The following is a 23,841-nucleotide window of genomic DNA, read 5'->3' as shown; positions in this document are numbered from 1 at the left end:
ACAGTGAGGGTAGTAACCTCTGTTTGGGGCAGTAGTTGGGAACAGTGAGGGTAGTAACCTCTGTTTGGGGCAGTAGTATTGAGAACAGTGAGGGTAGTAACCTCTGTTTGGGGCAGTAGTTGGGAACAGTGAGGGTAGTAACCTCTGTTTGGGGCAGTAGTATTGAGAACAGTGAGGGTAGTGACCTCTGTTTGGGGCAGTAGTTGGGAACAGTGAGGGTAGTAACCTCTGTTTGGGGCAGTAGTATTGAGAACAGTGAGGATAGTGACCTCTGTTTGGGGCAGTAGTATTGAGAACAGTGAGGGTAGTAACCTCTGTTTGGGGCAGTAGTTGGGAACAGTGAGGGTAGTAACCTCTGTTTGGGGCAGTAGTATTGAGAACAGTGAGGGTAGTGACCTCTGTTTGGGGCAGTAGTTGGGGATCAGTGAGGGTAGTGACCTCTGTTTGGGGCAGTAGTATTGAGAACAGTGAGGGTAGTGACCTCTGTTTGGGGCAGTAGTATTGAGAACAGTGAGGGTAGTAACCTCTGTTTGGGGCAGTAGTATTGGGATCAGTGAGGGGAGTGACCTCTGTTTGGGGCAGTAGTATTGAGAACAGTGAGGGTAGTAACCTCTGTTTGGGGCAGTAGTATTGGGAACAGTGAGGGGAGTGACCTCTGTTTGGGGCAGTAGTATTGAGAACAGTGAGGGTAGTAACCTCTGTTTGGGGCAGTAGTATTGGGAACAGTGAGGGTAGTAACCTCTGTTTGGGGCAGTAGTATTGAGAACAGTGAGGGTAGTAACCTCTGTTTGGGGCAGTAGTATTGGGAACAGTGAGGGTAGTGACCTCTGTTTGGGGCAGTAGTTGGGGATCAGTGAGGGTAGTAACCTCTGTTTGGGGCAGTAGTATTGAGAACAGTGAGGGTAGTGACCTCTGTTTGGGGCAGTAGTATTGAGAACAGTGAGGGTAGTAACCTCTGTTTGGGGCAGTAGTATTGGGATCAGTGAGGGGAGTGACCTCTGTTTGGGGCAGTAGTATTGAGAACAGTGAGGGTAGTAACCTCTGTTTGGGGCAGTAGTATTGGGAACAGTGAGGGGAGTGACCTCTGTTTGGGGCAGTAGTATTGAGAACAGTGAGGGTAGTAACCTCTGTTTGGGGCAGTAGTATTGGGAACAGTGAGGGGAGTGACCTCTGTTTGGGGCAGTAGTATTGAGAACAGTGAGGGTAGTAACCTCTGTTTGGGGCAGTAGTATTGGGAACAGTGAGGGTAGTAACCTCTGTTTGGGGCAGTAGTATTGAGAACAGTGAGGGTAGTAACCTCTGTTTGGGGCAGTAGTATTGGGAACAGTGAGGGTAGTAACCTCTGTTTGGGGCAGTAGTATTGGGAACAGTGAGGGTAGTAACCTCTGTTTGGGGCAGTAGTATTGGGAACAGTGTACAACGTAAAACACCAAATAATGCATGCAGATCAGAATTAGGCCGATACCTGCTAATTATGAAAATCCAGAAAAGAGCCGTTAAATTCTACAACCACCTAAAAGGAAGTGATTCCCAAACCTTCCATAACAAAGCCATCACCTACAGAGAAATTAACCTGGAGAAGATCCCCCTTAGCAAGCTGGTCCTGGGGCTCTGTTCACAAACACAAACAGACCCCACAGAGACCCAGGACAGCAACACAATTAGACCCAACCAAATCATGAGAAAACAAAAAGATAATTACTTGACACATTGGAAAAAATTTACAAAAAAACTGCGCAAACTAGATGTCACGTCCTGACCATAGAAAGCCTATATTTTCTATGGTGGAGTAGGTCAGGGCGTGACTGGGGGGTGTTCTAGTTTATTATTTCTATGTGTTGTCTTGTTTTTGTATTTCTATGTTGGCCTGGTATGGTTCCCAATCAGAGGCAGCTGTTTATCGTTGTCTGATTAGGGATCATATTTAGGTAGCCTTTTCCCACCTGTTGTTTGTGGGATCTTGTTTTTGTATTGTTGCTTTTGAACCCTACAAGGCTGTACGTTCTTTTGTTTGTTTCTCTTTATTGTTTTGTTGCTGGTTCACATTTAAATAAAATATGATGAACCCAAATCACGCTGTGCCTTGGTCTACCCATTTCGACGAGGTTTACACTAGAATGCTATCTGGCCCTCAACAGAGAGTACACAGTGGCAGAATCCCTGACCACTGTGACTGACCAAAACTTAAGGAGATCTTTGACTATGTAAAGACTCAGTGAGCATAGCCTTGCTATTGAGAAAGGCCGCTGTAGGCAGACCTGGCTCTCAAGAGAAGACATGCTATGTGCACACTGCCCACAAAATGAGGTGGAAACTGAGCTGCACTTCCTAACTTATATATGACCATGAACTGAGACCCTCGCATCCCCCACACACACACACACACACGCACGCACGCACGCACGCACGCACGCACGCACGCACGCACGCACGCACGCACGCACACACACACACACACACACACACACACACACACACACACACACACACACACACACACACACACACACACACACACACACACACACACAAATACTCACCAGTACACTGTCCAGAAAAGGTGAAGTTGACAGTCGTTGTGGATTTGAACCCAGGTAGACACTGACAGTAGAAGCTCTCCTGTGTGTTGTAACACGTGGCATTACTTCCACAGGCTGGGGCACTGTCCCACTCTTTACACTCATCTGTATCAACACATTGTTTTCTTGTTTTGAATATGAAGCCCAGGCCGCAATCTCTGGCCTCTAGGTTCCCCAGTCCAATGAAATGAAGACCTGTGAGGAGAGAGAGAGGGAGAGAGAGAGAGAGAGAGAGAGAGAGAGAGAGAGAGAGAGTTATTTAACCAGACAACCACTTTAAGCGTAGGCTCTTTTAAGACAATGTGTACCTCCTAAATGAAACCATATTCCCTATATAGAGCACCATTAGTCAAAAGATGTTCACTATAGGGAATAGGGTGCCATTTGGGATCCAATATATCAATTAGTGATCGCCATGGGATATAGAACTACTAGTAATACTAAGCCTGTTATTGGTGCAGAATGTATTCTTTCTGATGTCACAGTGTGAAGTGTTCCAACAAGAGGGAACCTATCAACAAAACCATGTGGGATTGTTACTCAACACCACACTAATTTATGGTTTAAAGCCCTCAGATTGAACTCTGGACTTCAAAGCCAGTTCCACTATTTATTTGTATTCTTCCCCAATCAGGGACTGATTTAGGAACTCTCATTTTCATTGCAAAGTGAATTTCGTTTGGAGTAAAACTTTTCTGTTACTAAACGTTTTGCAACACTTTACAACTGTTTGCTACGGTCTTCATCTGAATGAACAGGCCGACAACCAGGGATGGAAGTTACGGATTTTGGGCACTTGTCAGCCAGGCTGGTAGATTATTATTAGCCCGGGTCCAAAATACGTGCCGTGAAATATTAAAAAATACAAAATGTCACAGACAGGCTAGTTTGGCAAATGTTCTACTAGCCAGATCTGAAAAGTACTAGCCTTGGACTAGCTTCAATCCCATCCCTGTCAACACCACAGTACTCTGGACCTCGTTGGGATGCAAAAAAGTTTCTTCTTTACAATTTGTGCATCCCAAATGCCACTCTATTCCGTAGGCTACTGTCCTATAGGCCCATGGGTATAATCACCAGTAAAATACTTGTTCTCCACATTGCATATATTTGAATGTCTTCGTGGTGCCTACTTTTCCTGAATTTACCAAATTCACTCCATATCTCCCTAAATGTGTGCTGCCATCTGGGATTGCGAGGTAATCTGTCTCTTAAGGTCCACTACCATCTGGGATTATGCAGTAATCTGTCCCTAAAGGTGTGCTGCCACCTGGGATTATGCTGTAATCTGTCCCTAAAGGTGTGCTGCCACCTGGGATTATGCTGTAATCTGTCCCTAAAGGTGTGCTGCCACTTGGGATTATGCTGTAATCTGTCCCTAAAGGTGTGCTGCCACCTGGGATTATGCTGTAATCTGTCCCTAAAGGTGTGCTGCCACCTGGGATTATGCTGAAATCTGTCCCTAAAGGTGTGCTGCCACTTGGGATTATGCTGTAATCTGTCCCTAAAGGTGTGCTGCCACCTGGGAGTATGTGGTAATCTGTCCCTAAAGGTGTGCTGCCACCTGGGATTACGCGGTAATCTGTCCCTAAAGGTGTGCTGCCACCTGGGATTATGCTGTAATCTGTCCCTAAAGATGTGCTTCCACCTGGGATTATGCAGTAATCTCTTGTAGTAACTACTACTGAGTATCTGGACTAGAGAGTGAGTTTCACAAAATGTGTATTTAAACATTTATTTCACCATAGTTCACACATGTAATAACCCGTACCGACTGGTAAGGCATTCAGGATTATAGACTTGTCTTTACGGGAGAAGTGTCTGGGAAACAGCTAAACCAGAGGGTTGGGATGTGGACTTCAGCAGCTGAGCGAAGAGATGCTGTGTTTGGTTGATTTCACATTCAAGTTAATGATTCTTAAGCATCTGGTTTATGGAACTTTATTCAATAGCTCATTTACAAATTTCGCTAATTACTATTCGTTTTATAGTTGTTAAAAGTTCCTAATTAGACACTTCAGAAATGTCATGTTGGAGGCAGGGGTTAGGTTCTCTGTATTTGTTCAGTGTTATTTTGAGTTAAATTATATTGGAATTTTGCTCTAAGTTAATTAATTTACATATTATGCTGATTAATTTATTAATATAATTCCATTAATTATTAGGGTCAAATTGTGATATACTGAATTTTAGAGAAATATTGTCACTTCTCTGGTTAATACACATAAGTGTTCACCCACTTTGATTTCTTCACATTTCATTGTGCTAAGAAGGTGTTAAATTTGTCTGGAAGCAAGATGTTGCTGGTTTTCTTTTTGTAGTCTGTAATTGCCTGTAGACCCTGCCACATACGTCTCATGTCTGAGCTGTTGAATTGTGACTCCACTTTGTCACTGTACCGACATTTCTCTTGTTTGATTGCCTTGGAGGGAATAAGTACACTGTTTAAATTTGTCCATATACCCAGTCATCTTTTACATGGTTAAATGCGGTGGATAATAATGATAATTTACATTTTTATTTGTTTTGCCCTTATTTTACCAGGTAAATTGACTGAGAACACATTCTCATTTACAGCAACAGCCTGGGGAATAGTTACAGGGGAGAGGAGGGGGCATGAATGAGCCAATTGTAATGATGATGCTAATGATGATGATAGTAGTGATAATGATGATGATGTTGATAGTAGTGATGGTGATGATGATGATGATAATGACGATGATGATGATGATGATGATGATGATGATGATGATGATGATGATGATAGTAGCGATGATGATGACGATGATGATGGTCGTAGTGATGATGATGATGATGATGATGATGATGATGATGATGATAGTGATGATGATGATTATTATTAGTAGTATTAGTGAGGCTGGTGTGAGGATATCGGAGGAGGTTACTGGTATTGTTTCTAATGTCATACTGTCATTTATTCCCAACAAGGGGGAGCCTGTCAACATGTGGGATTCTTAATATTCTACTGATCTCAAAATTGTTCAAAATTGATATTATAGCTAGTTTACTAAACTGAAGTATAGTAGAGAAGACAGAGATATTATAACTAGGTTACTAAACTGAAGTATAGTAGAGAAGACAGATATATTATAGCTAGGTTACTAAACTGAAGTATAGTTGAGAAGACAGATATATTATAGCTAGGTTACTAAACTGAAGTATAGTTGAGAAGACAGAGATATTATAGCTAGGTTACTAAACTGAAGTATAGGAGAGAAGACAGAGATATTATAGCTCGGTTACTAAACTGAAGTATAGTAGAGAAGACAGAGATATTATAGCTAGGTTACTAAACTGAAGAATAGGAGAGAAGACAGAGATATTATTACTTGATTACTAAACATAAGGGGAATATCACTCAAAAACTATATTTTGGTATTTCTTTCATTATGTTTTGCATATCAGCAGTAAAGTTGTCAAGATATTGGGCTTTTAAGAAGAAAAGTGTCTCCAGCCACATCATCATGATAATTCATGTTTATCACTGAACACAGAACGAGTCAATGCAACTTACTCTGTGACTTGTTAATGAACTTCTTATGGCTGGGGGCACAATTGAGTAGCTTGGTGCTCAGAGGTGCCCAGAGTAAACTGCCTGCTACTCAGTCCCAGAAGCTAAGATATGCATATTATTAGTATATTTGGATGGAAAACACTTTGAAGGTTCTAAAACTGTTTGAATGATGTCTGTGAGTATAACATAACTAATATGGCAGGCAAAAACCTGAGAAGAAATCCAACCAGGAAGTGGGGAATCTGAGGTTTGTAGTTTTTCAACTCATTCCCTATTGAAGATACAGTGGGATATTGGTCATATTGCAATATCTCTTCCTACGGCTTCCACTGGATGTCAACAGTCTTTAGAACCTTGTTTGATGTTTCTACTGTGAAGGAGGGGGGAATGAGAGGGGAATGAGTTGGAGGTCTGGCAGAGTGCCATTAGCTGACCACGTGCGTTCATGTGAAAGTTAGCTTGCTTTCCATTGCATTTCTACAGACAAAGAAATTCTCTGGTTGGCACATTATTGAAGATTTATGATAAAAACATCCTAAACATTGATTCTATACTTCGTTTGACATTTTTCTACAGACTGTAACGGAACTTTTTGACTTTTCGTCTGCTCGTCTGCTCACGCGACATGAATTTGGATTACTGGGCTAAACGCGCGAACAAAAAGGAGGTATTTGGACATAAACTTTTAACTTTATCGAACAAATCAAACATTTATTGTGGAACTGGGATTCCTGGGAGTTCATTCTGATGAAGATCACCAAAGGTAAGTGAATATTTATAATAATATTTCTGACTTCTGTTGACTACATGTCACAAGAATTTTCAATCCCAATGATAATAACTATCAATCAATCAATAGCTTTCACCAATTCCCGAGGTTTGTAAGACCTTGACCAATAATAATTAGTCAAAGACTCAGTTTATGCAAAAAGATAGTACAGTTTATTCAGAGAATGTTCTAAAGTCCATTATACAAAGACATCCATTTGAAAGCTGTGCACATACTTCCACACAAACAGTAGGTGAGTTTTATCTCTATAGTTCTCACCACTGTGTATCACTACCCAGCCGACAGTTCCATTCCCCCGAGATTAGGGAAACCTTGAGAAGTACTCCCTATGCTCTCATAGGTTCCTCAGAGGCCTAGCCAGGTCGGATCAAACACAGTTTTAATTGTTGTTCGGTATTTTCCTAGGCACCCACATACAAGTTCAAATCCTAAACTATGCCTTGCTCAGAAAGTCTGTGTTTTTCCACTATACAGATACACTGTTTAACAAGAAGTGTATCTTTAAAATGGTGTAAAATACTTGTATGTTTGAGGAATTTTAATTATGAGATTTCTGTTGTTTGAGTTTGGCGCCCTACACTTTCACTGGCTGTTGTCATATCGATCCCGTTATCTCGGATCTCAGCCCAAAGAGGTTTTAAGCACATTATTACTCCTGAACTTATGTAGGCTTGACATAACAAAGGGTTGATCTCTTAATGCCTCAAGACGTTTCACCTTTTAATTTAAAATGTGTATGTTCCAAAAGGAAATTCACTTCGACATTATTGGATATTGTGTGTAGGTAAGTAACACAAAATCTACATTAATACATTTTAAATTTAGGCTGTAACACAACTAAATGTGGAAAAAGTAAAGGGTTGAGATTACTTTCTGAAGCCTCCGTATGCCTTTAAAGATAATGTCTTAATATCTGTTAGCTACTATGTTATGTTATGCTCTAAGTTAGTATATGTTATGTTATGTGTTACTGTATTTATTAAGGTACGTTCAGGTAGTTATGTTATGGATGTTATGGATGTAGTACTATGTTCAGGTAGTTATGTTATGGATGTTATGGATGTAGTACAACGTTCTGGTAGTTATGTTATGGATGTAGTACTATGTTCAGGTAGTTATGTTATGGATGTTATGGATGTAGTACTATGTTCAGGTAGTTATGTTATGGATGTTATGGATGTAGTACTATGTTCAGGTAGTTATGTTATGGATGTTATGGATGTAGTACTATGTTCTGGTAGTTATGTTATGGATGTAGTACTATGTTCAGGTAGTTGTGTTATGGATGTAGTACTATGTTCAGATAGTTGTGTTATGGATGTAGTACTATGTTCAGGTAGTTGTGTTATGGATGTTATGGATGTAGTACTATGTTCAGGTAGTTATGTTATGGATGTTATGGATGTAGTACTATGTTCTGGTAGTTATGTTATGGATGTAGTACTATGTTCAGGTAGTTGTGTTATGGATGTTATTGATGTAGTACTATGTTCAGGTAGTTATGTTATGGATGTTATGGATGTAGTACTATGTTCAGGTAGTTATGTTATGGATGTTATGGATGTAGTACTATGTTCAGGTAGTTATGTTATGGATGTAGTACTATGTTCAGGGGTGGTTTCTGTTATTCATTGCTGTCAGAATGTCTCTGTTTCCAGGAAGCAACACAGTAACAGGACTGACACTAGTGGGCTATCTTTAGAGTCACTGAATGAGTCAGAGCTGGGTTCTGTGTATGTGTGTATTTTTATGTGTGTGTGTATGTGTGTATGTGTGTGTGTGTGTACGTGAGTGTGTGTGTGTGTGTGTGTGTGTGTGTGTGTGTGTGTGTGTGTGTGTGTGTGTGTGTGTGTGTGTGTGTGTGTGTGTGTGTGTGTGTGTGTGTGTGTGTGTGTGTGTGTGTGTGTGTGTGTGTGTGTGAGAAAGTGACAAAATGAGAGAGGTGGTATTTCATAATTCATTGTCAGTTATTGTTGAATTACTACAGAACACACACACACACACACCCAAACACACCCAAACACACACACACACACACACCCAAACACACACACACACACACACACACACACACACAAACACACACACACACACGTACACACACACACACATACACACACACACACACACACACACACACACACACACACACACACACACACACACACACACACACACACACACACACACACAAACAAACACACAATCAAACGCTCAAACACAGATTGTCAAGTTCCAAAGATATCCAAGGTTAGACTCACCCAGAACAAGTAGCAGAGTTCTGGACCCCATCTCAAAGACAGACTGGTATTATATCCAGACAACTAGTAGGATCCTAATAAAACTAGTCCCACAAGAAGAATCAGTCTGAGATTAAATCTGCTTTACAGTTGAATTCAGATTGAAGAAAATCCCAGTTGAACAAGGTTTTAATTCTGTATGATAAGTGGGGAGAAAATAAATAAAATATTCTCTCTCTTTAGGAGAGACACCTCTAAGTGTGAGTCACATGGAGTTAGAAACCACTGTTTAGCTCTCATCTCCCCACTCCCTGTTTCTGTTAGAGCACGCCCCCTCTCTCTCTCTTTCCCCCTCTCTCTCTTACTCTGACTGAGAGAGACAGAGAGAGAGAGAGAGAGAGAGAGAGAGAGAGAGAGAGAGAGAGAGAGAGAGAGAGAGAGAGAGAGAGAGAGAGAGAGAGAGAGAGAGAGAGAGAGAGAGAGAGAGAGAGAGAGATATTATTAAATAAATAAATAAATTATTAAATATTCTAGAGCAATATTGCCATAATTGGGCCCTGGCAGTAAATTTCCCAAAAACTAAAATCATGATTTTCCAAAAACAAAACAGATGTCAGAAACACAAATATAAATTCACCCTGAACAACACCATAATTGAACACACAAAAAATTACACCTACCTTGGTCTGACCATATCTGCATCGGGAAACTTTAATATGGCAGTGAATGCACTCAAAGAAAAAGCCCGCAGAGCATTGTATGCAATAAAAATGAAATTATTCAAAATCAACATCCCAATTAGAATTTGGACCAAAATATTTGACAGTGTAATCCTACCAATAGCTCTTTACGGAAGTGAGGTTTGGGGGCCACTCAATAAACTGGACTTTAAAATGTGGGACAAACATCCAATTGAAACCCTACATGCAGAATTCTGTCGGAAAATCCTACAAGTCCAGAGAAATACACCAACTAATGCATGTAGGGCAGAATTGGGCCGCTTTCCAGTAATAATGAAAATACAGAAAAGATCATTAAAATTTTGGCTACATCTAAATTCAAGTCCAAATTCGAGTCTGCAATTTAAAGCACTTCAAACCCAAGAGCTGAGCCCAGAAACGAGCCCTCTCAGTCAGCTGGTGTTGGACCTAACCAACCAAGCTGACACCAGCACTGCTTCAAAACAAAGAATTCCAATAAACAAAATCATGAACCAATCAAAGGACTCATATTTACAACATTGGAAAAACGAAACAAAATCCCAAAGCCGACTAAATTGCTATCTGACCCTAAACAGAGAATATGAATTGGCTGAATATCTCTACTCTGTCAGAGATTCGAAGCAGAGACAGATCCTTACCAAGTACAGGCTGAGTGACCACCGATTGGCAATAGAAACCGGCAGACATAAAAAGACATGGCTACCCAAAGAGGAGCGTGTATGTGGTCACTGCACGACAGGGGAGGTAGAAACAGAGATGCACTTTCTCCTTTACTGTGATAAATATTCCTCACCAAGAGATTCATTATTCACAGAAATGACTACATTTATTCCAAATTTTAACTTATTAAACCCAGAGGAAAAACTAAAAATACTCATGGGCGAAGGAGCAATGGCTCCTCTTGCAGCCAAATATGTATTTGCCTGCCATAGCCTGAGGGACACTGAATAATAACATCTGCATAGTAAGCAGTAACTTACTTATTATGACTGTTATTGTTTTTACTGTTATTGTTATTAGTATTATTATTGTTGTTTATCATTCCAAATAGTAATGGTATGGGTGGTAATGGTAATGATAGCAGTTTAATGATGGTGGTGGTGGTAGTGGTGCATTACACCATACATAACATTCGACTATTGACTGTTACCATTTTATTGTTACTATTTTTATATTTAATTTTGTATTATTATTTACTGCCATTCTATATTATTATTTGTCATTGTTTTAATTGTATTACAATGTATATTGTATACATTGTTGCTTTGGCAATATTGACACAATGTTTTTCATGCCAATAAAGCAGCTTGAATTTGAATTTGAATTTGAGAGAGAGAGAGCGAGAGAGAGAGAGAGAGAGAGAGAGAGAGAGAGAGATAGTTATTCAACCAGACAACCACTTTAATTAAGCTTAGGCTCTCTGTGTGCATCCTAAATGACACCATATTCCCTATATAGGGCACCATTAGTCAAAAGATGTTCACTATAGGGAATAGGGTGCATTTGGGATCCAATATATCAATTAGTGATCGCCATGGGATATAGAACTACTAGTAATACTAAGCCTGTTATTGGTGCAGAATGTATTCTTTCTGATGTCACAGTGTAAAATGTTCCAACAAGAGGGAACCTATCAACAAACCATGTGGGATTGTTACTATTCTACTGATCTACATGTTGCTGCCAATACAGGGATCTACTGTATAGAAACTGAAGTAGGACAGAAGTCATTAGAGAAGGGATCTCAGGCTGCCAATACAGGGATATACTGTATAGAAACTGAAGTAGGACAGAAGTCATTAGAGAAGGGATCTACTGTATAGAAACTGAAGTAGGACAGAAGTCATTAGAGAAGGGATCTACTGTATAGAAAGTGAAGTAGGACAGAAGTCATTAGAGAAGGGATCTACTGTATAGAAAGTGAAGTAGGACAGAAGTCATTAGAGAAGGGATATACTGTATAGAAACTGAAGTAGGACAGAAGTCATTAGAGAAGGGATATACGGTATAGAAAGTGAAGTAGGACAGAAGGCATTAGAGAAGGGATCTACTGTATAGAAACTGAAGTAGGACAGAAGTCATTAGAGAAGGGATATACTGTATAGAAAGTGAAGTAGGACAGAAGGCATTAGAGAAGGGATCTACTGTATAGAAAGTGAAGTAGGACAGAAGTCATTAGAGAAGGGATATAATGTATAGAAACTGAAGTAGAACAGAAGTCATTAGAGAAGGGATCTACTGTATAGAAACTGAAGTAGGACAGAAGACATTAGAGAAGGGATCTCAGGCTGCCAAAACAGGGATATACTGTATAGAAACGGAAGTAGGACAGAAGTCGTTAGAGAAGGGATCTCAGGGTGGACACTCACCATGGTCTGAGTAGGTCTCAACACATTCAGGTTCGACACAACTAAACATGCACATACTGCTATCGTGGATCTATATGATTCATATCACTGTGTGAATGTGGATGTCTTTACAAAAGGTTACACACACACACACACACACATGCAAACACAAACACACACACACACACACAGACACATACACACACACACGCTGACACACACACACACACACACACACACACACACACACACACACACACACACACACACACACACACACACATGCAAACACAAAAACAAACACAAACACACACACACACAGACACACACACACACACACACACACACACACATGCAAGCACAAAAACAAACACAAACACACACACAAACAAACACACACACATGCAAACACAAAAACAAACACAAACACACTAATGCCGCTATTATTCTGTTGTATTTAAGTTTTTTTTTTTGTGTCTCTATAATTCTAGTCCCAGAGGCTTATTGGCCTTGGTGTGTGTGTGTGTGTGTGTGTGTGTGTGTGTGTGTGTGTGTGTGTGTGTGTGTGTGTGTGTGTGTGTGTGTGTGTGTGTGTGTGTGTGTGTGTGTGTGTGTGTGTGTGTGTGTGTGTGTGTGTGTGTGTGTGTGTGTGTGTGTGGTAAGAAGACATCTACAGTAGGTTATTTGTAGCAACGCTTTATTGTGGCTAAAGCTACTGAGACATACCCACTCTCTCTCTCGCTCTCTCTCACACACACACACACACACACACACACACACACACACACACACACACACACACACACACACACACACACACACACACACACACACACACACACACACACACACACACACACACACACACACACACACACTACAGAGTACACAGTCAAGTACAACACTAAGTGCTTACATTCAGAACGGTGATGATAAAGGACATGAAAATGGTACATTCTTTAAAAGTATAAAATACACAACTTGTCGAAGTAAAAGTGCAACAGAATAGAACATAAAACATACATCATTGAATGTAGACTTTGTTTAGATTGTTTTAAGACTCTACTTTATCTCCATGGTTATTCTGAGACCAACGTCTAGGGTGGCACCTTAAAGGGGTAGTCTGGGACTCAAAAAGCAACAAACCGGTCGTCCCACCACTTGTTGTGGTTAACAGCTGAGGGATGGGACTGGAGAAATGTAACCACTCTCAAAATCACAGATGGATCTCTGGATGCAAGGACTGACCATCCATGAGATCAACATGATAGTTTTAACCATGTTTTAAACCTTTACATCGTGTACAAACAATGGAGTAAAACAAGCTTATAGTTGGGGTTCTGTTGTGGTACGACAGTTGACCTGTTCACAAGGCAGTTTTAAGTAATATTCTACAAGAACCAAGAGCTATAAATCACTAAGTTAAAAGTAACAAAACTGGATGACCCCATTAAGTTAGGTTTTGTTTTGGGTAAGCTGATCCTAGATCTGTGCCTACTGAACTGTACAGTAATTTACTGTATTCTGATCCTCGATCTGTGCCTAACGACCTCTACAATGAACTGTACAGTATATATTTGTTCAGGTATTGTTGTTCAGATATTGTTACTACTTATTCCTAAACCTATACAACTATTGAAACAACTTTAACCCAACACCTAGCAACCTCGTCAAGCTGTTCGGATCTCTTGGCGTAACGGCTAATTTGTTAGGTTAACAGTTGCTGGACACAGGTTTAAGTCCAGGTCAGGATTGCTACACTATATTTTGTTGGCCAGTGATAAACAAACCAATGGTTTTAAGATGAAGCCATGAGTGACAATCCCTGTTGGAGAATCTGGATTTCATGTTTATTCCCTCCTGATTCTGGAAATCTTCCCACTGGTATTTCTAAAACACCTGTTGATAAATGCTGTTTTTGGACAGAAGCAATGCAAGTGTTCACAACAAATCTTATATTATCTCATTATATACATAGAGGTGACCATGGTAACACTTTAAAATAACTATCATGAATAAACCTTTTAACGATTTATAAACTATTTACAATTACATTTGTAAACATTTATAAGAATGTGTAAATATTACCAGCCTTCCATTCCGTAAAAATGTACAACATTTATAATAATTTATAAACATGTATATTCATTTATAAAGGCTTATTCTTACAAGTTATTAATAAAGTGTTAAAGAACAAAACAACTTTACAGTATAACAGTCCATTAGGTCACAACTAACACATATCTTCACATAATGTTTTTCTAAATCCCTCTGGATTTATTTGCGTAGAAAAGTCACTTTATCTTGTGCTCTTGGTAATAAATACTACTATAAATCTATGTAAAATAGTACCTTTCTTTTGTGGTTGTGATAAGTACATTAAGAGGAAATTAATTTCTATTGGATGACATAAATATCATATAACTTTGATTGGATGACATAAAGATAATATAACTTCTGAATGGATGATATAAATATCATATAGATTCCTATTGGATGACATAAATATCATATAACTTTGATTGGATGACATAAAGATAATATAACTTCTGATTGGATTACATAAATATCATATAGATTCCTATTGGATGACATAAATATCATATAACTTTGATTGGATGACATAAAGATAATATAACTTCTGATTGATAAGACATTGATTAACATAAAGTTTGATATGAAGTGGCTAATCAGGGATGTAACTGAAGGATTTTGGGCACTGGCCAACCTGGCTAGTGGACTAACATTTTTACTATCAGGCGGGCTAGGTGGACACATGTTCTACTAACCTGGCCTGAACAGTACTATCCTCGGGCTGAGTGTTTCTGGGTTGTCACTATCTGGCCAAGACGCTAAATCAGAAACCCTGCCCATTTCTACAATGTATCTTAACCACACTGCTAAACGCAAAGCTTTGTTTTCATAAATGTTTAGGATATCGACCACTTTGACTTTACAGTTTGGCCGTCTAGTGGGAACATTTGTCATGGGAGGGGGAGTAAAGAGATGCATTATGGGGGTATGGTGACGTCATATCTGCGACTCTCCCGTGTTCTCTGCGCTCCTTGACCCCTAGGACAGACAAAGGTCAAAAGACAGAGGTTAACTTAATGAAAGTGGTTTGTGTGTGATTGTACGTGTGTGTGTGTGTGTGTGTGTGTGTGTGTGTGTGTGTGTGTGTGTGTGTGTGTGCGTGTGTGTGTGTGTGTGTGTGTGTGTGTGTGTGTGTGTGTGTGTGTGTGTGTGTGTGTGTGTGTGTGTACCTGGGATTGGCTGGAGGAAGGGTTGGTAGTGCTGACCTCTGAGTATCTCTTCTTCTGTGGTGTGCAGATACAGGACAGCAGCTTGCCATACTCCTCTCTAACCTGATGGTGGCAGCAGAGCACAGTGTTACACACACACACACACACACACACACACACACACACACACACACACACACACACACACACACACACACACACACACACACACACACACACACACACACACCACACACCCCATACCATAATACCGTTTTGTTCAGTAGGCAGTGCATGATGAACAGCAGTGCTCCCTGTAGAGAGTTGAGGATAGTGAAGAGATATGTCATGACCACTGTCCCCTCCTCTTGGAACTGGAACACTCCAAATATCCACATAGTACCCAACACACACAGCTGGGCCACTGCTGTCACTGTGAACACCCTGGAGAGAGAGGGGGGGGGAGGGGGAGGAGGGAGGAGTGGGAGAGGAGAGGGGAGGAGGGAGGGAAGAGGAGGGAGGAGGGGAGGAAGGAGGGAGGGGGTGAGGGTGGGGAGGAGGAGGGAGGGAGGAAGGAGGGAGGAGGGAAGGAGGGGGGCATGGGAGGGGAGAGGGGAGGAGGGGGAGGGAGGGAGGAGGGAGGAGGAAGCGGGTGAGGGTGGGGAGGGATGGAGGAGGAAGGAGGGAGAAAGGAGGATGGAGGGAGGAGATGAGGAGGAAGGAAGGAGGGAGGGAGGGAGGAGGAGGGTGGAGGGAGGAGAAGGAGGGGAAGGAAGGATGAAGGAGGGGGAAGGGGAGGAGGGTAGAGGGGGAAGGAGGGGGGAGAACAGGGGGAGGGAGGGGGAGGACAAGGAGAGAGAGGGAGGAGGAGGGAGAGAGCTAAATAGTTGTTTTCTAACTCCATGTTGCTCACATAGAGAGGTCTCTCTCCTAAAGAGAGGGAACATTGTATTTCGTTATTAGCAACTGCTCCCCATCATTATGCAAACCTAATCCCCATCGTTATGCACACCTGTTCCCCGTCATAATTCACACCGGCTCCGCATCAGTAATAACACCTACTCCCCATCATTATACACCCCTCCTCCCCATTGATATTCACACCTACTCCCCATCATTATGCACCCCTCCTCCCCATTGATATTCACACCTACTCCCCATCATTATGCACCCCTCCTCCCCATTGATATTCACACCTACTCCCCATCATTATGCACCCCTCCTCCCCATTGATATTCACACCTACTCCCCATCATTATACACCCCTCCTCCCCATTGATATTCACACCTACTCCCCATCATTATACACCCCTCCTCCCCATTGATATTCACACCTACTCCCCATCATTATACACCCCTCCTCCCCATTGATATTCACACCTACTCCCCATCATTATACACCCCTCCTCCCCATTGATATTCACACCTACTCCCCATCATTATACACCCCTCCTCCCCATTGATATTCACACCTACTCCCCATCATTATACACCCCTCCTCCCCATTGATATTCACACCTACTCCCCATCATTATACACCCCTCCTCCCCATTGATATTCACACCTACTCCCCATCATTATACACCCCTCCTCCCCATTGATATTCACACCTACTCCCCATCATTATACACCCCTCCTCCCCATTGATATTCACACCTACTCCCCATCATTAATAATACCTATTCCCCATCGTTATGTACATCTGCTCCCCATCGTTATTAGCACCTGCTCCCCATCGTTATGCACACCTCCTCCCCATCGTTATGCACACCTACTCCCCATTATTAATAACACCTGCTCCCCATCTTTATGCACATCTGCTCCCCATCAATATTAGCGCCTGCTCCCTGTCGTTATGCACACCTCCTCCCCATTGTTATGTACTTCTGCTCCCAATCGTTATGCACACCGCATCCCTTCATTATGCACACGTGCTCCCCATCGTTACGCACACCTGTTCCCCATCGTTATGCCCACTTGCTACCCATCAATATGCACACCTGGACTTCAACATTACCTTGATTTCTTCCCCTTTATTTAGCCCTCAGTAGCCTGCCTTCAGGCAGTATTGGTTTCGTTCACGTTCAGTACGCTGCTCCTGTTGTGTTTATCTGCTTGTTCTCATTATTAAACCCTCCTTCTGCACCTGCTTCCTGACTCCTAGTGTATAGGTTACACACTCTCTCTCTATCCCTCCATTATTAAACTCTCCTTCTGCACCTGCTTCCTGACTCCTAGTGTATAGGTTACACACTCTCTCTCTCTCCCTCCATTATTAAACTCTCCTTCTGCACCTGCTTCCTGACTCCTAGTGTATAGGTTACACACCCTCTCTCTCTCCCTCATCCCTCCATTATTAAACTCTCCTTTTGCACCTGCTTCCTGACTCCTAGTGTATAGGTTACACTCTCTCTCTCTCTCTCTCCATCCCTCTTTCTATCTCTCAGTTTCACGCTCACATTCCCTTCATATATATCTCTCTCTCTCTCTCTCTCTCTCTCTCTCTCTCTCTCTCTCTCCCCATATCTCTCTCTCTCTCCTTACTTGATTTTGCGTAGGTTGGAGAGGTCAGGGTTGAGACTAGAGAACTTCTGGGCCAGCCTCCAGACAGTGATGATGAAGAAGAAAACGTTGAGGATGATGATGGTGCACACTGGGCCGAAGAAACTCCAGATGAATCCTCTCTCCAGAGACAACCAACAGCTGACAGAGACACACAGAGAGGATAACATTAGATTTGGGTTATATACATGTTATATCTATGACTATTTACGTTGACCACCCTCCTCCCAGAGACAACCAGCAGCTGACAAACAGAGAGGATAACGTTAGAATAAGGTTTGATTAAAGTTAGAATTAGGTTATCTGGTGTTATTTACATGTTATATTTATGTTAGATAAAACCTCTCTCCCGAGAATCAACCAGCAGCTGACACACACACTGATGTCTTAAAGGGACAGTTCACCCAAATTACAAAATGATATATTGGTGTCCTTACACTGAAAGAAGTCTATGGACAACATGATGGGCAAAAAAATGCTAACATGTGTCTTAAATGGGATTTATGCCACAAACGCTGAAGCATTAGCATGTGGAAACAGTGCCAAGAAACTAAACCAAACGGATTACTGCTATACCTTGACCATGGACCGCTTACAGGGTAAAGACACAAATATGTACATTTGTACTTTGGGTGAATTATCCCTTATCCCTTGTTTCGCTCTCAGGCACACACACACACACACCCACACTCACACAGAGTTAGAGACTCAGACACACTGTACTCACTGTTGTGTGGTACCGTATCCATCTGGGTAGGTGATGGCAGAGATGATGACTATAGCCAGTGGCAGTCCATATCCCACAGCATACAGGTACAGAGGTCTACAGTAAGAAGAAGAATCACAGAGGTTCATAAAATACAGGTACAGAGGTTTACAATAATAAGAAGAAACAAAGAGGTTCATAAAATACAGGTACAGAGGTTTACAGTAAGAAGAAGAATCACAGAGGTTCATAAAATACAGGTACAGAGGTTTACAGTAAGAATAAGAATCACAGAGCTTCATAAAATACAGGTACAGAGGTCTACAGTAAGAAGAAGAATCACAGAGTGTCACGTTCCTGACCTATTTTATGTTATTTTTATATGTTTAGTTGGTCAGGGCGTGAGTTGGGGTGGGCATTGTATGTTGTGTGTGTTTTGTTTTGTCTATGGGTGTTGTAGGTGTATGGGGTAGAGAAGAGTCAGGTTTTCTAGTTATGTCTATGGCTGCCTAGATTGGGTCTCAATCAGAGACAGCTGTCATTCATTTGTCTCTGATTGGGAGCCATATTTAAGGTAGCCATAGGCAGTAGGCTTTTGTGGGTAGTTGTCTTGTTTAACGTTTGTTGCTTGTCTGTGCACTTGCGTTATTTAGCTTCACGATCATTTGTTGTTTTGTTAGTTTGTGTTTAGTGTTCGTTTTTGTGTTTTCTCTCTCTTCTCTAATAAAGAAGATGTATTTTGCACACGCTGCGCCTTGGTCGAATCACTACTCCTCCTCTTCGTATGAAGAGGAGGAGGAACACTGTGACAGAACTACCCACCAACCATGGATCAAGCAGCGTGAGCGGAACCAACAACAGTGGCAAAGTAACCAGGACTCGTGGACTTGGGAGGACGAGCTGGATGGTAAAGGACCTTGGGCTCAACCAGGAGAGTATCGCCGCCCCAGGGCGGAGCTGGAGGCAGCGAAAGCGGAGAGGCGGCGATATGAGGAGGCAGCAAGGAGACGTGGCTGGAAGCCTGAAAAGCCCGTGAGTACTACCCAAACATTTCTTGGGGGAGGGCTAAGAGGTTGTGGGCCAAGGGCAGGTAGGAGACCTGCGCCCACTTCCCAGGCTAACCGTGGAGAGCGGGAGTACGGGCGGACACCGTGTTACGCAGTAGAGCGCACGGTGTCTCCTGTACGTGTTCATAGCCCGGTGCGGGTTATTCCACCTCCCCGCACTGGTAGGGCTAGATTGGGCATTGAGCCAGGTGTCATGAGGCCGGCTCAACGCGTCTGGTCTCCAGTGCGTCTCCTCGGGCCGGCATACATGGCACCTGCCTTACACATGGTTTCCCCGGTTCGCCTACATAGCCCGGTGCGGGTGATTCCACCTCCCCGCACTGGCAGGGCGACGGGGACCATTCAACCAGGTAAGATTGGGCAGGCTCAATGCTCAAGAGAGCCAGTACGCCTGCACGGTCCGGTATTTCCGGCGCCACCTCCCCGCCCCAGCCTAGTACCTACAGTGCCTACACCACACACCAGGCTTCCAGTGCGTTTTCAGAGCCCTGTTCCTCCTCCACGCACTCTGCCTATGGTGCGTGTCTCCAGCCCAGTGCCTCCAGTTCCGGCACCACGCACTAAGCCACCTGTGCGTCTCCAGAGCCCTGTACACACTGTTTCTTCTCCCCGTACTAATCCTGATGTGCGTGTCCTCAGCCCGGTGCCACCAGTGCCGGTACCACGCACCAGGCCTATAGTACGCCTTGAGAGTCCAGTGTGCCCTGTTGTTGTTCCCCGCACTAGCCTGAAGGTGCGTGTCCTTAGCCCGGTGCCTCCAGTTCCGGCACCACGCACCAGGTCTACAGTGCGCCTTATCCGGCCAGAGCCATCCGTCTTCCCAGCGCCATCTGAGCCATCCGTCTCCCCAGCGCCATCTGAGCCATCCGTCTCCCCAGCGCCATCTGAGCCATCCGTCTCCCCAGCGCCATCTGAGCCATCCGTCTCCCCAGCGCCATCTGAGCCATCCGTCTCCCCAGCGCCATCTGAGCCATCCGTCTCCCCAGCGCCATCTGAGCCATCCGTCTGCCCAGCGCCGTCTGAGCCATCCGTCTGTCCCGAGCCATTAGAGCCGCCCGTCTGTCCCGAGCCGATAGTCAGTCAGGAGCCGCTAGAGCCGCCAACCAGACAGGATCTGCCAGAGCCGCCAACCAGACAGGATCTGCCAGAGCCGCCAACCAGACAGGATCTGCCAGAGCCGCCAACCAGACAGGATCTGCCAGAGCCGCCAACCAGACAGGATCTGCCAGAGCCGCCAACCAGACAGGATCTGCCAGAGCCGCCAGTGAGCCATGAGCGTCCAGAACCGCCAGTGAGCCATGAGCGTCCAGAGCCGTCAGCCTGCCATGAGCGTCCAGAGCCGTCAGCCTGCCATGAGCGTCCAGAGCCGTCAGCCTGCCATGAGCGTCCAGAGCCGTCAGCCTGCCATGAGCGTCCAGAGCCGTCAGCCTGCCATGACCGTCCAGAGCCGTCAGCGAGCCATGACCAGCCAGAGCCGTCAGCGAGCCATGACCAGCCAGAGCCGTCAGCGAGCCATGACCAGCCAGAGCCGTCATCCAGCCATGACCAGCCAGAGCCGTCATCCAGCCATGACCAGCCAGAGCCGTCATCCAGCATGAAGCCATCATCCAGCCAGGATCCGCCAGAGCCAGCCAGCCAGGATCCGCCAGTTATCCTGGTGCTGTCCCTTATCCTGGTGCTGCCCCTTATCCTGGTGCTGCCCCTCAGTCCGGTGCTGCCCCTCAGTCCGGTGCTGCCCCTCAGTCCGGTGCTGCCCCTCAGTCCGGTGCTGCCCCTCAGTCCGGTGCTGCCCCTTAATCCAGTGGGGTTTATTTGGAGGGTGGCCATTTGGAGGAGGCTACTTAAGCGGGTAGTGACTATGGTGGGGTGGGAACCACGCCCAGAGCCTAAGCCACCACCGTGGTCAGATGCCCACCCAGACCCTCCCCTAGACTTTTGGTGGTGCGTTCGGAGTACGCACCTTGAGGGGGGGGTTATGTCACGTTCCTGACCTATTTTATGTTATTTTTATATGTTTAGTTGGTCAGGGCGTGAGTTGGGGTGGGCATTGTATGTTGTGTGTGTTTTGTTTTGTCTATGGGTGTTGTAGGTGTATGGGGTAGAGAAGAGTCAGGTTTTCTAGTTATGTCTATGGCTGCCTAGATTGGGTCTCAATCAGAGACAGCTGTCATTCATTTGTCTCTGATTGGGAGCCATATTTAAGGTAGCCATAGGCAGTAGGCTTTTGTGGGTAGTTGTCTTGTTTAACGTTTGTTGCTTGTCTGTGCACTTGCGTTATTTAGCTTCACGATCATTTGTTGTTTTGTTTGTTTGTATAGTGTTTTCGTGTTATTTCATCTTCGTTGTTAATAAAGAGAAGATGTATGCTTATCACACTGCGCCTTGGTCCGTCTCTCCACACGATCGTGACACAGAGGTTCATAAAATACAGGTACAGAGGTTTACAATAAGAAGAAGAATCACAGAGGTTCATAAAATACAGGTACAGAGGTTTACAATAAGAAGACGAATCATAGAGCTTCATAAAATACAGGTACAGAGGTTTACGATAATATTAATAATAATAATAACAATAATAACAGTATTATTTGTAATAATAACAGCAATAATAATAATATTTTATTTATTTGTATATCATATTACATAGACAGAATGCAGCTCAAGCTCTTCATAAAATAGCAAAATAAAACGAAACAAAGTTAACCATAACCTGATGGTAATGTTGAAGACCAGGACCACCATGAGATAGAGCTGAACCCCCTCTAACAACATCCAACTGAAGGATCCTAGGAAGAACAGGTGTAGGAGACCTGCTACAACCCTACATCCTCCCTGAGAGAGGAGAGGAGAGGAGAGGAGAGGAGAGGAGAGGAGAGGAGAGGAGAGGAGAGGAGAGGAGAGGAGAGGAGAGGAGAGGAGAGGAGAGGAGAGGAGAGGAGAGGAGAGGGAGGAGCAGAGGGAGGAGAGGAGAGGGGAGGAGAGGACAGGGGGAGAGGGGGGAGGAGGAGAGGAGGGAGGAGGAGAGGAGAAGAAGAGGAGGAGGAGGAGACGGGCAAGGGGAGAGGAGATATGGAGATGAGGAGGGGAGAGGAGCGGGGGACAGGGGGAGGAGAGGAGCAAGAGAGAGGAGAGGAGGAGATGGGCAATAGGATGGGAGGAGGAGAGGAGTAGAGGGGCAAGAGGGAGGACAGGAGGAGATGGGCAATAGGATGGGAGGAGGAGAGGAGTAGAGGGGCAAGAGGGAGGACAGGAGAAGAGGGGAGGAGTTGTGGTTAAAGTTAACACTGGCTACATTTGTGGTGGCTGTAAAGAAGACTGAAGCATGTATTCCTGATTCTCCTGACCTATAGACGTTCAGGGTGAGGAACCAGATTCTCCTGACCTATAGACGTTCAGGGTGAGGAACCAGATTCTCCTGACCTATAGACGTTCAGGGTGAGGAACCAGATTCTCCTGACCTATAGACGTTCAGGGTGAGGAACCAGATTCTCCTGACCTATAGATGTTCAGGGTGAGGAACCAGATTCTCCTGACCTATAGACGTTCAGGGTGAGGAACCAGATTCTCCTGACCTATAGATGTTCAGGGTGAGGAACCAGATTCTCCTGACCTATAGACGTTCAGGGTGAGGAACCAGATTCTCCTGACCTATAGACGTTCAGGGTGAGGAACCAGATTCTCCTTTCCTATAGACGTTCAGGGTGAGGAACCAGATTCTCCTGACCTATAGACGTTCAGGGTGAGGAACCAGATTCTCCTGACCTATAGACGTTCAGGGTGAGGAACCAGATTCTCCTGACCTATAGACGTTCAGGGTGAGGAACCAGATTCTCCTGACCTATAGACGTTCAGGGTGAGGAACCAGATTCTCCTGACCTATAGACGTTCAGGGTGAGGAACCAGATTCTCCTGACCTATAGACGTTCAGGGTGAGGAACCAGATTCTCCTGACCTATAGACGTTCAGGGTGAGGAACCAGATTCTCCTGACCTATAGACGTTCAGGGTGAGGAACCAGATTCTCCTCACCTATAGACGTTCAGGGTGAGGA

At 43.8% G+C, this 23,841-nt stretch overlaps 3 protein-coding genes across 7 annotated transcripts in view; 1 reads left to right on the top strand and 2 right to left on the bottom strand.

The window, feature by feature from the left end:
* LOC139545677 (adhesion G protein-coupled receptor E5-like) overlaps positions 1 to 9,415 on the bottom strand; it is a 30,923-nt gene extending 21,508 nt beyond the window's left edge. Inside the window, 2 exon segments of the mRNA XM_071353688.1 lie at positions 2,541 to 2,774; positions 9,166 to 9,415. Coding sequence (XP_071209789.1) covers positions 2,541 to 2,774; positions 9,166 to 9,196 — 265 coding nt within the window. The 5' untranslated portion in view covers positions 9,197 to 9,415.
* The window catches only part of LOC139545504 (adhesion G protein-coupled receptor E5-like), a 494,332-nt gene that overhangs the window by 193,341 nt on the left and 277,150 nt on the right, over positions 1 to 23,841 (top strand). The window lies entirely within an intron of this gene.
* The window catches only part of LOC139545517 (adhesion G protein-coupled receptor E5-like), a 106,862-nt gene continuing 97,333 nt past the window's right edge, over positions 14,313 to 23,841 (bottom strand). For all 3 annotated transcript variants that reach the window (XM_071353413.1, XM_071353395.1, XM_071353404.1), the window contains 6 exons: positions 22,502 to 22,623; positions 18,746 to 18,841; positions 18,001 to 18,159; positions 15,729 to 15,900; positions 15,478 to 15,579; positions 14,313 to 15,286 (listed from right to left, as the gene is read on the bottom strand). In XM_071353413.1, the coding sequence (XP_071209514.1) occupies positions 15,245 to 15,286; positions 15,478 to 15,579; positions 15,729 to 15,900; positions 18,001 to 18,159; positions 18,746 to 18,841; positions 22,502 to 22,623 (693 nt within the window). In that variant the 3' untranslated portion in view covers positions 14,313 to 15,244. The remainder of the gene's footprint in view (positions 15,287 to 15,477; positions 15,580 to 15,728; positions 15,901 to 18,000; positions 18,160 to 18,745; positions 18,842 to 22,501; positions 22,624 to 23,841) is intronic.

The sequence above is a fragment of the Salvelinus alpinus genome, chromosome 2 (genome assembly GCF_045679555.1).
Source record: "Salvelinus alpinus chromosome 2, SLU_Salpinus.1, whole genome shotgun sequence".
Lineage (NCBI taxonomy): Eukaryota > Metazoa > Chordata > Actinopteri > Salmoniformes > Salmonidae > Salvelinus > Salvelinus alpinus.
The sequence above is the reverse complement of the archived record's forward strand: the minus strand, read 5'-3'. Positions and strand labels throughout refer to the sequence as shown.